Consider the following 13,776-nt stretch of genomic DNA (forward strand, 5'->3'; position numbering starts at 1 on the left):
ACTTTACTGCATCTTCTTTATTGCCTCATTTGTATCCTTTTTTTGTAAGATGCATTTCCTTAAAATAACATAGATACAAAAAATAATGACTACTGGCAAACCTAGAGCGCCAATTAAAAAGGTGCCGAATACATCCAGGCTGTGGTACCTTACGAAGTCCAAGTCCTTGCCGGCCACCTGCATGTGAGCAGCTCCCTTGTGCCGCAGGACATACTCGGTCCACCAGATCGCCGTGTCCAGGGGCTTCATAGGTTGATCCCGATGTCTGGCCGCCGTGATCCTCGCCGTCTCCTCGAAAGTCTTATTCGTTAGCAGCCGTCTAATGGTCGAATTGAAATCCTCACTGGTCATTTCCTTTATGTTGAGAACCAAACCAAGACCCATTTGCTGGACATGTGCCATATTTCGGAACTGATCAAAGAGACAGGGCAAACCCAACATGGGCTTTCCGTGATGAATGCTCTCAATGGTGCTCAGTAGGCCACCGTGGGTTATGAAGAGTTTTACATTGCGATGGGCCAGGATGGACTGCTGCGAGAACCATTTGCTTATAAACACATTCGATGGTTTCCCCGGCAGCTGCTCGTCCTCGAATTTCCAAAGAACTCGCTGTGGCAAACTGGCGAATGTCTCGAGCAACACTTTTCGGCGATCCTCGGATAGGGATTTGCTCTTGACATTGGTTCCAAGTGAGAAGTAGATAACGCCCGATTCACCTGCACCCTGGATGAAGTTGTCCAGCTCGGCGGGAAGAGCCTCTGGCTTCGGATTCACATGCAGACCACCCACCTCAATCATATTCGGAACATAAGGACGCGGGGGACCGAGCGTGAAGTGCTGATTGAGGAGGACCAAAGAAAAGTTCCTGGATATCTTCGACAAGGGTTTCCTCTCAGCGATGCTGGGGAAGTATTGCCTATAGAGAGCTTCCTGTTTCCGCACATGTCGCCACTTATAGTTGATATGCATAAGAGTTCGCTCCACAAGGTATGACAACCGCTGTCCATAAGCCTCCAGATCGTAAAATCTTGAGGAGGGAGATTGCAGGTACGACATCGGTGAGATGTTGCCCATCAATTCGTCGATCTTCCAGTCGGTGCCATAGGAACCCAATCCAATGATGGGGGCATCGAAATAGGCAGCCAGGCCAATCAGAACGTCGAATCGCCAAACATCCATTACCACAAGATCGAAGTGAGGCTTCTGTGGGCCCAGGATACTGCGACGCACTCCCTCGTTATTTAGCACTGTCCTTGTAAGATTCAGGACGTATTCGTTAATGAAATCACTACTTCGCCAGGTGCTCCTGGGAGTGGATGCAATCCTGAGGACTTCTGAAAAATATTCTTTAGTATTTCAGCTCAACAAAACATCAATGGTTATCCTAACTCACCATTAAAGTTTTCGAAAACCTCCGGAACTGGAATGTCGTGTATATTCTCAAACGGCTCCTTTTGTGGATACGGACTTACGCTGGTGATTTCATGGCCCAGGGAGGCTAAACTCTTAAGATAGGGTAAGGCGAAGAAGTAATGCGAAGGACTTGGTAAGGGGAACACTGCCAGGATGCGAGCACCTTCCAAATAACCAGGAAGAAGACACAGCAGCAGCAAGATTGGCCACATAATTGCACTTGGCAAGTTCTGCCTTTGAGATGAAATAGAAGACTAACTGCTGCAGATCATCAAATGAAAACTCTATTTCCATTTAAGATAAGGTTAAGCCGCTGCGCTGTGGGTAACAATTGTCAAATTTTCAATTAGATAAGCAAAACCAACAACGAAAGTCAACAGTGAAAAAGTAGATTGAATAGTGCTTATCGCGGAATCCCTTCATGAGGCGTTTCTCTCATTTCAATTGGCAATCTCTCTTTGTGTGTAAGACCTACGATTGAAAATTAACATTTATCTCCATTTTATTTTCAGAATTTATCAGCATATTTAAAACAAACCATTGCGATTCTTAAGTTTAAAAGACAACAAAATCGAACGTTGGCGCCAAAATATCGATACCGCCGATAGTGTCATCGATGGACTTGCAGGCGTGCTATCGACACTCGTGCACCGCTAGCCATCAGTACAAAATACGCAAAAGATTTTCATTTTCCGGAAAAATCACTGGAAAAGCGCAACAGGTTGGTCTCTTTACGCAACAAAAACGCCAGGAGTTCGCGCAGTACTTCATTTCCCATCGAATTCAAGTCGAGTACTGCAGCAAAGTAATGCAGCACGCAGCTGATTTGAAAACAGCTGCCAGCGCAGTATATGAAATTACACACCGGCTGAAATAACCCGGCGAGAAATCCGGAGGAACGACCGCTCCAGTATTCCAAAGCACCCAGATGTAGTCAGGACTTACCCACTAAGCTGAGATTTGATGAAGAAATGGCGGACGAAAAGGCTAAGGAATCCTTCCGCGAGCGGCAAGCGCAGGAGTTGGAGGTTATAAAGGTGAGCGGAGCAGCTGTTTCATCAAACTATATACTATAATACCAAAGTGCTCCCTCTTATTGGAACAGTCCATCTTTGGCGGCGATGTGGAGGACCTGCGACCCCAGGCGAATCCTGCCCTGTGGAAGCCAACGGACATACGGATACAGCTCACCCCACTGAGAGACTCCTCCAATGGACTGGAAACCTACGTCTGCACCAAGCTGCACGTCACCTGTCCTTCGAAGTATCCAAAACTGTAAGAGCCCAGTTCCACGTTTTATTACAAACATGAATTTCGAACTGGAGTACTAATCACTAGAATGTAGCAAGCATTACACAACATAAGTAAACCAAGCTCTTCGCAGGCCCCCTAAGATATGTCTCGAGGAGTCCAAAGGCATGTCGGATCAGGTGCTGGAGGCCCTGCGCAGCCAGCTGCAGGCTCAGTCCCAGGAGCTACGTGGCGAGGTGATGATTTATGAACTGGCCCAGACCGTTCAGGCCTTTCTCCTCGAGCACAACAAGCCGCCAAAGGGCTCTTTCTACGATCAGATGCTGCAGGACAAACAGAAGCGCGACCAGGAGCTACAGGACGAGCAGCGGCAGCGGGAGTCCCTGCAACGCCAGACGCTCATCGACGAGGTGGAGCGGCGCAAGGAGATGTTTAAGACGGAGACTAAAAGGCGCGGCGAACCACGGCGCAGCATGAGCGAGTCTAACCCACGGCATCCCAGCTCGTCGGAGAGCTCCGAGAACTCCTCGCCCTACTATCGTGGTCACATCTACCCCTCCAAATGTCTGGATCACCGCAACACGGAGACGCTCTACTTCCACAAGATGGGCAGGCAAATTCAGCGAGGATGCTGCGTTGGTGAGCGGTCCCTCTTCGTATGAGGTTTTTGTCTTGAATGCGTAGTTACCAAATAATTTGTTGTACGAAATTCCTAGGTCACTCCCAACGAGGATGCATCGCCTACACTGGCATAGACATGCACAGCGGCCAGCTGCTCTATATCACAGAATGGAACATCAAGTACAGCCAGCTGGAGCAGCCGTGCATCGGCGGAGGCAAGTGTCACTGGAGCAGCGAGTCAAAGTGCATGGGCAATCATCGTGTGGACGAAGTGATGGCCTCCATTGAAAAGCAGGTGTCCACGCTGGCCCAACTACAGCATAAAAATCTTGTCTCCTACGAGTGCGTGCTCTGCATCAAGCGGAAGGAAGGCTTGCTTGTATATTTGGTCCAGGACTTCCTGCTCGGCACCAGCGTGTTCAGCATTTCCTCCTCGCTGGGCTGGTGCATGGACGGCGCACGGATGGTTGCGCGCGGCGTGCTGGATGCCCTAATATTCCTACACAACAAGGGTGTATCCCACAGTCACCTGCTCGACAGCACGGTTTTTATGGACAACACCGGCAATGTGCGGGTATCAGACTTTTCGCTCGTTCCCAATCTTCTAGAACTTCTGAGCGGAGCTGGACAAAGCAGCAGTTGCGGAGATTTACCCGCGCTAGGTGCCCTGGTGGAGAGCTTAATGCCCACTAACAGTTATGAGATGCGCGACTTTGTAGACAAGTAATTATCTGATATGAAATCGTAATCCTTATCTAACCCAATATTTTCTTCAGATGCAACTCGGACCGCACGCTTTCCGCATCAGAGTTGTTGGAGCATCCGTTCTTACGCTTCTACGTCGACAATGGCCAGCAGCAAGTGATGCCATTACCACTGCAGCAGCATCCTAGTACCGTCCAGCGCACTGGACCCGCCATGCCCTACCAGATACCGACACTGGCCTTAAGCCAATCCCGCCTGCGAACAGAGTTCGAGGTGCTCATGTACTTGGGAAAGGGTGCCTTTGGCGACGTCCTAAAGGTGCGCAACATTTTAGACAACCGAGAGTACGCCATCAAGCGCATTCCATTGCCCGCGAGGAGTCGCCAGTTGTACAAAAAGATGACGCGCGAGGTGGAGCTACTTTCGCGGCTGAATCATGAGAACGTAGTTCGATACTTTAATAGTTGGATAGAGAGTGTGGATGACGCAGATGCCGCTGAGATGGATAAACTGCTGGGTGGTGAGTGGTCCCAGAGCCAGCAGGACCTCAGCGTGAAGCCTGCCAAGTCACCACAGCTTGGGCCCACCTTGGAGGAGGATGAGGATGAAGAGGACAGCTCATCCAGCATGTGGAACGGTTACATGTAAGAATTAGCTTTAACCCTTGCTCTAAGTTAAACGAATGTAAACACCTGTTTGTATCCATCAGACCCAACATGGAGGACTCCGATTCGGATGGCATTGAATTTGTGGACTCCAACGGCAAGGTGGCCGTCTACGACGACGAAGAGCAAGAGGATTCCACCAGAGGCAAGACCAATTCGCCAAAACCTCTGATGCAGGTCATGTACATTCAGATGGAGTTCTGCGAGAAATGCACACTGCGGTATGTTTCTCGAAAGCTTCACCAATTCCAAACAATTAACAATCTATTCAATTAAATTATAGCACCGCAATCGATGACAATCTTTTCAATGACACGGATCGACTGTGGCGTTTATTTCGGGAGATCGCCGAGGGCCTCGCGCACATTCACCAGCAAGGCATTATTCATCGGGACCTAAAGCCCGTTAACATCTTCTTGGACTCGCACGATCAGATCAAGATCGGTGACTTCGGTCTGGCCACCACCAGTTTTCTGGCCCTGCAGGCCCACGACACAGCACCTGCGCCTGTGCACCAGATAACCAGTGCGGAGGACGGCACTGGCACTGGTAAGGTGGGCACCACTCTCTACGTGGCCCCCGAGTTGACGGGAAATGCTTCCAAGTCTGTGTACAACCAGAAGGTTGATATGTACACCCTGGGAGTCATTCTCTTCGAGATGTGCCAACCACCGTTCGACACAAGCATGGAGCGGGCTCAGACCATTATGGCCCTTCGCAATGTTTCCATCAATATACCGGATGCTATGCTCAAGGATCCCAAGTATGAGAAGACGGTGAAGGTAAACACGTTGCCATCCTGATAAACGCTCAAATTCTCACTGTAACTCTTTATCTATCTTTAAGATGCTTCAGTGGCTTCTTAACCACGATCCCGCCCAGAGACCTACGGCGGAGGAGCTGCTCATCTCAGACCTGGTTCCACCAGCCCAGTTGGAGGCCAATGAGCTGCAGGAAATGCTGCGTCACGCGCTCGCCAATCCGCAGAGCAAGGCCTACAAGAACCTGGTCGCCAGGTGTCTTCAACAGGAGAGCGACGAGGTGCTGGAACACACCTACCACTTGGGTAGCAGCCGAGCTATGAAATCCTGGAACTCGGCCATCATAATCGACGATATAGTGTCCCTGAACCCCGTGATTGAGTTTGTTAAGGCTAAGGTCGTGAATCTGTTCCGCAAACACGGAGCCATAGAGGTGGACTCACCACTCCTGTCCCCACTTTCCGCAAGGAACAGCAGCGCGAATGCGAACGCCAATGCCGTGCACCTGATGACCCACTCGGGATGTGTGGTGGTGCTACCCTGCGACCTGCGGACACAGTTTGCCCGCCACGTGACCATGAACAGCGTGAATCTCATTCGGCGCTATTGCGTGGACCGTGTGTATCGGGAGGAGCGAGTGTTCAATTTCCATCCCAAACAAAGCTACGACTGCTCCTTCGATATAATTGCACCCACAACTGGAAGCCACCTGGTGGATGCGGAGCTGCTATCGTTGGCTTTTGAAATCACCAGTGAACTGCCCCGTTTGCGGGAAAAGAATCTGGCGATCCGCATGAATCACACTAATCTGTTGAGGGCCATCCTCATCTTCTGCAATGTACCAAAGGCTCAGTATGGAGCACTGTTCGAGAACACCATGGACTTCATCGAGTCGCGCATCTCACGCTTCCAATTTCACTCGAGCATAACAGGGATTATGGAAAAGTCGCGAACATCTGCGCAAACTCTGATGGACATGTTGTTAGCCAACTTTCTGCTGACTGGTTCCAGAAGCACGGTCGACGATTCCGCGCTGAAATCTTTGATGCGCGGAAAGGGCGAAGCGGCTTCACTGGCGAGAGGAGCACTACGGGAACTTGAAACCGTGGTGGGACTGGCTTACAGCCTAGGCGTAAAGGCAAGTACTTTACTTTTCAAGGCAATCTGTTTGCTAACCGTTTCCATTCCCTTTCAGTGTCCTATACACATATGGGCTGGCTTGCCCATCAGCTTCGATCGTGCCAGCAACGGTGGAATTGTGTGGCAGATGACCGCTGATCTGAAACCGAATCGCTCTGGTCATCCTTCGGTTCTGGCGATTGGGGAGAGATACGATTCCATGCTGCATGAGTTCCAGAAGCAGGCGCAGAAGTTTAATCCTGCCATGCCGGCACGAGGAGTGCTTAGTGGAGCGGGCTTGACGTTTTCCCTGGACAAACTGGTGGCTGCTGTGGGTGTGGAGTACGCTAAGGACTGTCGGGCGATAGATGTGGGCATTTGCGTGTGTGGAACCCGTCCGCCGCTAAAGGATGTGACCTACATCATGCGTCTGCTGTGGTCGGTTGGCATCCGTTGCGGCATTGTGGAGGCCGCCAGCGAGTTGGGCGATGAAGCGCAGGATCTTGCTCGCCTTGGGGCGTTACATGTCATCCTAGTGGCGGAAAATGGATCCTTGCGAGTGAGATCTTTCGAGCGGGAACGCTTTCAGGAGCGTCACCTGACCAGAACCGAACTGGTGGAGTTCATCCAGAAGATGCTGCGAACTGATGGACTCAATGGAACCACTGTCGACACCTTCAGCCAGTCGTCAACCACGGGTAGTGGCGACAGCAGAAGCAGTGGTGGTGGCAAGGAAAGGGAGCGCGGCGAGAATGGCCTGAGCACCTCCGCATCGAATGCCACCATTAAGAACAGCTACAGCCAGCTGCCGAATCTCCAGGTGACGTTTCTCACCCACGACAAGCCTACGGCGAACTACAAAAGGCGCCTGGAGAACCAGGTGGCCCAGCAGATGAGCTCAACGCTATCCCAGTTCCTCAAGAAAGAGACCTTCGTGGTCCTGGTGGTGGAGTTGCCACCAGCTGTTGTAAATGCCATTGTAGGGGCCATCAATCCTCGCGAGATACGCAAGAGAGAGACTGAACCGGAAATCAACTTTGTGATCGAGCGGTAAGTTGTTCAATCATTTCTATTTGCTCCGTTTTCATCCGGTTTCAACCATTCACAGATTTTCGAAGTACAAGCGCTATATATCCGAGATAAACGAAGAGGTGATGGACTATCTGGGCGATGCCAAGACTCCCATTGTGGCCTTGTACAGCATTTCCGATTCCTACTACCGCGTCATTATCTAGCCAACACCAGAAGCTTCGAATCGGCGCCACTACTTAGTAGAGCAGCCATTAGTATAAGCTGGAAAGTGTCACAAATAGTTTGGCCGAAATTCTACTTAACTGGCTGTCTTCCGTGCCATTTGCATTTTTGGAATCAAAATTATGTTCATAGACTTAGTTTGTGCGAATCAAAATTGATGAGATTGTTTGTTTCTGCATCCATCGCAAATGGTTAAGAACTTATTTCCTTGGATAGGAACACTATTCTGCCAATTTATTGATTGCTTTTTCAATGAAAGCTCTAGTTCATAGGCACTTATTTAATTATTACTTCGTTAAAAGTAAATCCTTGCTAATGTTGTTCGCGCCTAAGTCAAAGGAATAGTTGGAAACTTAAAAAAAATCCTATTTGAATTTGTATAACTATATTTAAACAAGACTTTACGTATCCGAACTGAAAGGAATATTCTTGCACTTCGAAATTAAAGTTAAGTAGAGGCTAATATTTTCAGAGAAAATTCTTCTTAAGTGTTTTACAAATGGCAACTTGGTTTTGTATCCAGCAATAACAATTAATTTATACAGCCGACGACGGACAAAGGTGTGAATCTTCATCCAATATTTTATATACGTACAACTTTTAAGGACAACATTTTTTAGCCTACAATAAAGTTTCAAGTGTTGAAGGCGTCTTTCCGCAGCGGAAACATAAGGAAGGCTATATGTACAAGTTAATTTCCATGTTGGAACTCACGTTCCGCTCTCCCCGGCGGATTTGTTGAGCGAGCGGGGGATTCCCAGAGCGGGTCCCTGAAGAACCTTTCGCGAAAGGCGCATGAAGCCGGAGACGGGATCGCGGCCAAAGTACTTGACCTGGATCTCCTGGCCCACCTCGAGGTTGAGGGCAGAGGGATGGGCTATCTTGCGCTGGTCCAGCTGCGAGTTGTGCAGCAAGGCGGGCGGCATGCTGGGATACAGGATGACCATTACTCCGGTGTCCCGCAGTTCGGTGATTTTGGCTGTGTAGATTCCGCCGAACTCCAGGTCCGGCACTCGCTCCTTCACCATGTAGCCCTCGATCAGCTCCTTGGCCTCATCCATGGCCGCTTGAGAAGGAGCAAACACATTGAAGTGGGTCTCATCGACGGCTGTTAGGGAGGTGCCCGTCTCCAAGTAAATCCGCTTCATGTGAAGGCCGCTGGGACCGATTAGCTGCGCCCGCTGCTGCGGCTCCACGGTCAGGGTTTCACTCACTGGCCAGCTGTCCTTGGGGTATTTGCTAAACGATCGCGGGGGTATTATGAAATTAGCAAATGAAACCATGTAGTTTGGGTGAAGTCCACTCACCGAGGTTCCCTTATGGCCTCGCTCATGATGTCCAGAATCTTGGATTTGGCGTCGGTGGCCTTTTGCAGCGATTCCATCACAACCTTGAGAGGAATGCCCGGTATCTTGAGGTCCGCCTGGATGGCGGTGAAGCCTTTCCTCGTGCCAGCCACCTTCATGTCCATGTCGCCCATGTAGTCTTCGATTCCCAGGATGTCGGTGAGAATGCGGTAGTCCTGCAGGTGCTTCGTGTCGTCGTTCTCGTACTTGGTGACCAGGCCAATGGCCACACCTGCTGCAGGCGCACTCACTGGAACTCCGGCGTCCATGAGCGCCAAGGAGCCACCACAAACGCTGGCCATGCTACTGCTCCCATTGGATTCGAGAACTTCAGAGGTGAGTCTCACCGTAAAGGGGTAATCATTGGGCAGGGTGGGAAGCAGCGATCTCTCCGCCAAGGCTCCATGGCCCAACTCCCGGCGACCCACTGGACCAATACGACCCACTTCACCCGTGGCATACGGCGGGAACTCATAGTGCAGCATAAAGTTCTTGGCCTTCAGGCCGCCGCTTTCCAAGGCGGCCAACGAGTCCAGCTTCATGGCGCTTTCCTGCGAGTCCAAGCTAACCGTGCAGAAGACCTGCGTCTGACCGCGCTGGAATAGAGCGGATCCGTGGAGAGGCTTGTACATGTCCACCTGGCAGGAAATGTTTCTCAACTGGTCGTAGTCCCGTCCATCGCAGCGAAGACCCCGCTCAAAGATCAGCTCGCGGAAGATGGCTCTACTGGTCTGGTTGAACTGCTCGGCGATGAGCGACGGTTCGGTGTCCGGAAACGAACTCCACACCTTGTCGATGACGTTGGAGCGCACCTCGTTCACCGCATTGTCCCGCGAGATCTTGTCATGCGTGGAGTCCTGGAAGATCTCTCTCAGTCGCATCTCGCACATGCTGCGCACAGCTTTCCCCAGTTCGGGATCCACATCGGCAGTCACTTCCACCTCGCGCTTCTGTCGACCGTAGGCCTTCTGCAGTCGCTCGATCTCGTGGATGATGAACTGGGCTTCGCGAGTGCCCTGCTTGATGGCCTTCAGCAGATCCTGCTGAAGAACCACGTTGCCCTTGCCCTCCAACATAACCACGAGGTTTTGCTTGGTGGCGGAGACTACCAAATCCAGCTGCGAACTCTGCAGCTCCCGGCGCGTGGGGTTGATCAGCACCTCGCCGTCGCAGAGGCCAACGCTGTGGAGGATCAGGAGGATTATAAACGGTTACCAGTTCGATTCGCTCGTGACTACTTACCGCACTGCACCAATGGGTCCATTCCAGGGAATATCACTAAGAGAAAGCGCCATGGAAGCGGCATTGATTGCCAGGACATCCGGACTGTGCACCGCATCCATGGCCAACATGTTGCACACCAGCTGCGTCTCCGTGCGATAGTCTTTGTGGAAGAGCGGACGCAGCGAGCGGTCAATGAGGCGGGCGGACAGGATCTCCTTCTCCGAGGGACCCAGTTCCCGGCGCATGAAGTTCATGGGTATCCTGCCGGAGGCGGCGTTTTTCAGTCGGTAGTCAACCACCAGAGGCATGAAACCCTGGCCGGGATTTGGCTTCGTTTTGGCCACCGCGGTGACCATGACGGCGGTGTCGCCCATTTGGCACACAGCTGTTCCATTCGCAAAACGCGCCAAGCGGCCGGAACTGAAGGTCATGTTACGTCTGTGGAGGATTCGGAATTTTACTATGGGAACTGGGAGTGGAGGCCACCGACTCACCCATTGCTGAAGTTGACTTCCACGGAGGGCGCTTCTGCGTTGGAACTGCTCTGGATTCCCCTCCTTCCACTTGGACAGGACAAGCTTAGGCATTTGAGGCGGTAGTTGAGCAGCTTCAGCGATTTCCTTGTGAAAATCATGGCCATTACCTAAAAGTGCCGGCTAATTCCGGCTGTGGCGACAGGTGTGTACCCTGTATTACAATGGTTATATTAGATAATCATTAATGGTCGAAGTCTTACAATTGACGCCTTGTACTTTATTTGAGACTTAGGATCTGGTGCGCTTCAACTATTTATATTGTTTAGTTCAGTTATCTCAGTATTGTGATGCCCATTTAAAAAGAGGTAGAGTGTGCAACATGTGTGCGTTTGGCGTTGCCACCTGGCGAAGAAACTCCAAAAATTTTGAATAAACAACTACGAACTTTATTTAAGATTGCGTCTTAAAAATAATTTAATCCCAATTCAGCGCGAGTAAACAATAAAATTTCGTTTCCAATAAGATATATTATAAAAGGTTTTAGACACTTGGTTCATGTGCTCGCTAATGTCAAATCAGCAGTGCTGCCAACTCCTTTCTCAATAATATACAATGTACATGTCGCATGCAACAAACAGCAATTAAATTCTTTTTGAGCTGTGAATAAAAGTAGACGGTCCGTTTTGGAATAGTTCAAAATAGTCAATATTGCCGCCACCCCCAATTCAACACAATTCTGCCTGATTAGCTGTCGAGAAAGTGCAAACTAGCTATAAACTAGCTGGGCCATTAGCACTGCACAGAACGGCAAAATTAGTGCATCTTGTTACGCGTTTGGAGTTTTTTAGCCGCGAGTCGATGGCATCTTTCACTAACTCAACGACGGTCTTACAAAAGACTCCAATATTTTTCGAGCAGGCAATTCGCGGATCCATCGTTAGTCTTGGGGACTTGCAAAAAGCCCAGTTGCGAACGTCGTCGTGTAGCGTCTTAGAAGAGCCACTCCTCCAATCGGAAACCGCAACAGAGTTGAGCCCTTGTGTTTCGAGCCTTGTCGAGAAAAGCTGGAAATTTCACGCCGTATTTTTCGTATTTTTTCCGTCAACGAAACGCCGCGTGTGTCGTAGTGTGCGTGTGTGTGTTTCTGTGTGCCCGCCCATCTGTGCATGTGTGAGAGCGCAACTGTGTGTGTGAATTTTGGTGAGAGCCGCAACAACAACCGAAAAGAAAACCAAAATCGACAAATGCGGTCAAATTGAAAAGAAAAACAAAAAATCAAAGAGTAATTCTTGCGCAAAGCCAAAAGGCAAATCAAAAAAGAGCGCAAAGCCAAACAAACGCAGATTTTCCAACGAAAAAGCCGGAAAATTGCCCACTAGGCGTGTCGCTGCTTCTTCTTCTTTCAAATTGTTTATGCTGCAATTGCCGTGGTGTGCGAAAGGAGTGGTAGAGAGAGAGAAGGGAAAGCGTCTTATCAACGCCCGCTTTCTTATCAGAACCCGCACAATTGTTGCGAAAATTCCAACCAGCCGAAACGCACAGTGGCGCTTTAAATAGAACATCAAACAAACAGGTAAGCCTCATTAATCAGTTTGAAATCACCTTATTTTCTACTTTCCGCGTTGGCCACAACTCGGTGGCTGTTCCCCTCTTTTGCACTTAAGCACTTAACGGTAACTGTAAATTACACACACGTTGGCCTTGTCTCTCCTGGCGATTAATTGCATTAATGCCGCAGGACTCGCGCCATCCCTTTCGCCCCACGTCAATCGATTAAAAAGTGAAAGCAATCGGGAAACGCTTATCAGTAGGTCCTCCTTCTTTGCCCTTTAAATACATAAATGCCCGTGCACACATGCAAGCAATCAGGCAAACAATGCACAATATGAATATTTATAGCTCATTATTTATTGTCTCGTTGTTCTCGTCCATTATTTGACCCGCTGAAGAGGGCTGATTCGTAAATAAGTGGAAAGTTATCGAGGTAATCGATGAAATTGTTGGATCATTAATAACTTATACTTTATTTACTACTTTTTTTTATTTTTGCTATTAAACTCTGCCAAATTATGAATGGTGAAACGTCAGATCAAAAATCACTGAGTAGTCAGACGTGACTAATTTTCTTATTTTTTATTTACTAGGATATCTTGAAGTAATATCTATTGCTCACACAAAAATATATTTGGCCATGTTGTGACTAATTGTCAAATATCATACCATGATATGAGAAGTAATTCACATTTTTTAATTAATCACATATACGAGTATATGACTTTTAAAAACTTTACGCTTTATGCAAAATGACGCAATTTCATCAGATAAAAGATCTGGGGTGCAGAGGAACTTCCCCTCGATTTATTAAAGCAATTTCCAAAACTAACAGAAAACTATTTGCGGTACTCGAAGTTAAAAATATGTATTTTTATAGCATGAACATCAGAGAAAGAACTCAAACCAATTAGTGAAACCATTTCGAAATCACCATAAATCAGCGTGGTTGTCCGGGTAATAAATTCCCGCTTCCATTTGCAGCTGACAAATGCGTGTCGTTAAAAATAGTTTTTCCCCAAAAGCGTAACTTTCCCCCGCTTTTCAAGGGCGACCCTCGCAATGTTTCGATGTACATTCCTTATCGCCTCTGCATTTCGAGTTGTTTTTTCTGTGGGACGTCATCGGCAGCCGGGTGTCTCTGATTGTTTCAGAATCGCCTCGCCGGCTGCATAATTAAGACGAGCTGGACGTTTAGCTGATAAACGTTTCCGTTTTTCATCGGAGAATGGGAGTCAATGTGCCATTCACAGAAGAACTCCGCTCCATAGATAGACGGTGATGGTTAAAGTCCGAGATCTCTGATGTGTGACCCCATGGGGTGCCCTTTTCAACTGTCAGGTCGCAACTATTGTTTCGATGTTTCGAGTGCTTGCGTCACAGTTTATCG

At 49.1% G+C, this 13,776-nt stretch overlaps 4 protein-coding genes across 8 annotated transcripts in view; 2 read left to right on the forward strand and 2 right to left on the reverse strand.

The window, feature by feature from the left end:
- Positions 1 to 2: 2 nt before the first annotated feature.
- Positions 3 to 2,093, reverse strand: LOC6539005 (UDP-glucosyltransferase 2). Its single transcript, XM_002099471.3, has 3 exons — positions 1,952 to 2,093; positions 1,394 to 1,884; positions 3 to 1,334 (listed from the first exon to the last, which is right to left on the reverse strand). Exons 2-3 carry the CDS (start codon positions 1,623 to 1,625, stop codon positions 4 to 6), a joined length of 1,563 nt encoding a protein of 520 aa, XP_002099507.1. The 5' UTR covers positions 1,626 to 1,884; positions 1,952 to 2,093; the 3' UTR covers position 3.
- On the forward strand, positions 2,069 to 8,267 carry LOC6539006 (eIF-2-alpha kinase GCN2). 2 transcript variants are annotated; one of them, XM_002099472.3, is made up of 10 exons: positions 2,069 to 2,450; positions 2,519 to 2,688; positions 2,798 to 3,303; positions 3,381 to 4,008; positions 4,062 to 4,634; positions 4,700 to 4,876; positions 4,939 to 5,437; positions 5,502 to 6,554; positions 6,612 to 7,585; positions 7,644 to 8,267. In XM_002099472.3, the coding sequence occupies exons 1-10, from the start codon at positions 2,385 to 2,387 to the stop codon at positions 7,768 to 7,770; spliced, it is 4,773 nt and encodes a 1,590-aa protein (XP_002099508.1). In that variant the 5' UTR covers positions 2,069 to 2,384; the 3' UTR covers positions 7,771 to 8,267. The 2 variants fall into 2 exon arrangements, with proteins under 2 accessions (XP_002099508.1, XP_039231949.1); XM_039376015.1 differs by lacking the exons at positions 2,069 to 2,450; positions 2,519 to 2,688 and having other exon boundaries at positions 3,186 to 3,327.
- Positions 8,232 to 11,294, reverse strand: LOC6539007 (polyribonucleotide nucleotidyltransferase 1, mitochondrial). Of its 3 annotated transcripts, none has more exons than XM_039376016.2 (5): positions 11,112 to 11,294; positions 10,854 to 11,046; positions 10,378 to 10,797; positions 9,097 to 10,317; positions 8,232 to 9,028 (listed from the first exon to the last, which is right to left on the reverse strand). In XM_039376016.2, the coding sequence occupies exons 2-5, from the start codon at positions 10,997 to 10,999 to the stop codon at positions 8,500 to 8,502; spliced, it is 2,316 nt and encodes a 771-aa protein (XP_039231950.1). In that variant the 5' UTR covers positions 11,000 to 11,046; positions 11,112 to 11,294; the 3' UTR covers positions 8,232 to 8,499. The 3 variants fall into 3 exon arrangements, with proteins under 3 accessions (XP_039231950.1, XP_002099509.1, XP_015049161.1); XM_002099473.4 differs by having other exon boundaries at positions 10,854 to 11,025; positions 11,096 to 11,294; XM_015193675.3 differs by having other exon boundaries at positions 11,096 to 11,293.
- Positions 11,295 to 11,693: 399 nt separating this feature from the next.
- LOC6539008 (G protein-coupled receptor kinase 2) overlaps positions 11,694 to 13,776 on the forward strand; it is a 52,550-nt gene continuing 50,467 nt past the window's right edge. For both annotated transcript variants that reach the window (XM_015193676.2, XM_002099474.3), the window contains exon 1: positions 11,694 to 12,408. The gene's annotated coding sequence lies outside the window, so the exon portion shown is untranslated. The remainder of the gene's footprint in view (positions 12,409 to 13,776) is intronic.

The sequence above is a fragment of the Drosophila yakuba genome, chromosome 3R, assembly GCF_016746365.2.
Source record: "Drosophila yakuba strain Tai18E2 chromosome 3R, Prin_Dyak_Tai18E2_2.1, whole genome shotgun sequence".
In the NCBI taxonomy this organism is placed as follows: domain Eukaryota; kingdom Metazoa; phylum Arthropoda; class Insecta; order Diptera; family Drosophilidae; genus Drosophila; species Drosophila yakuba.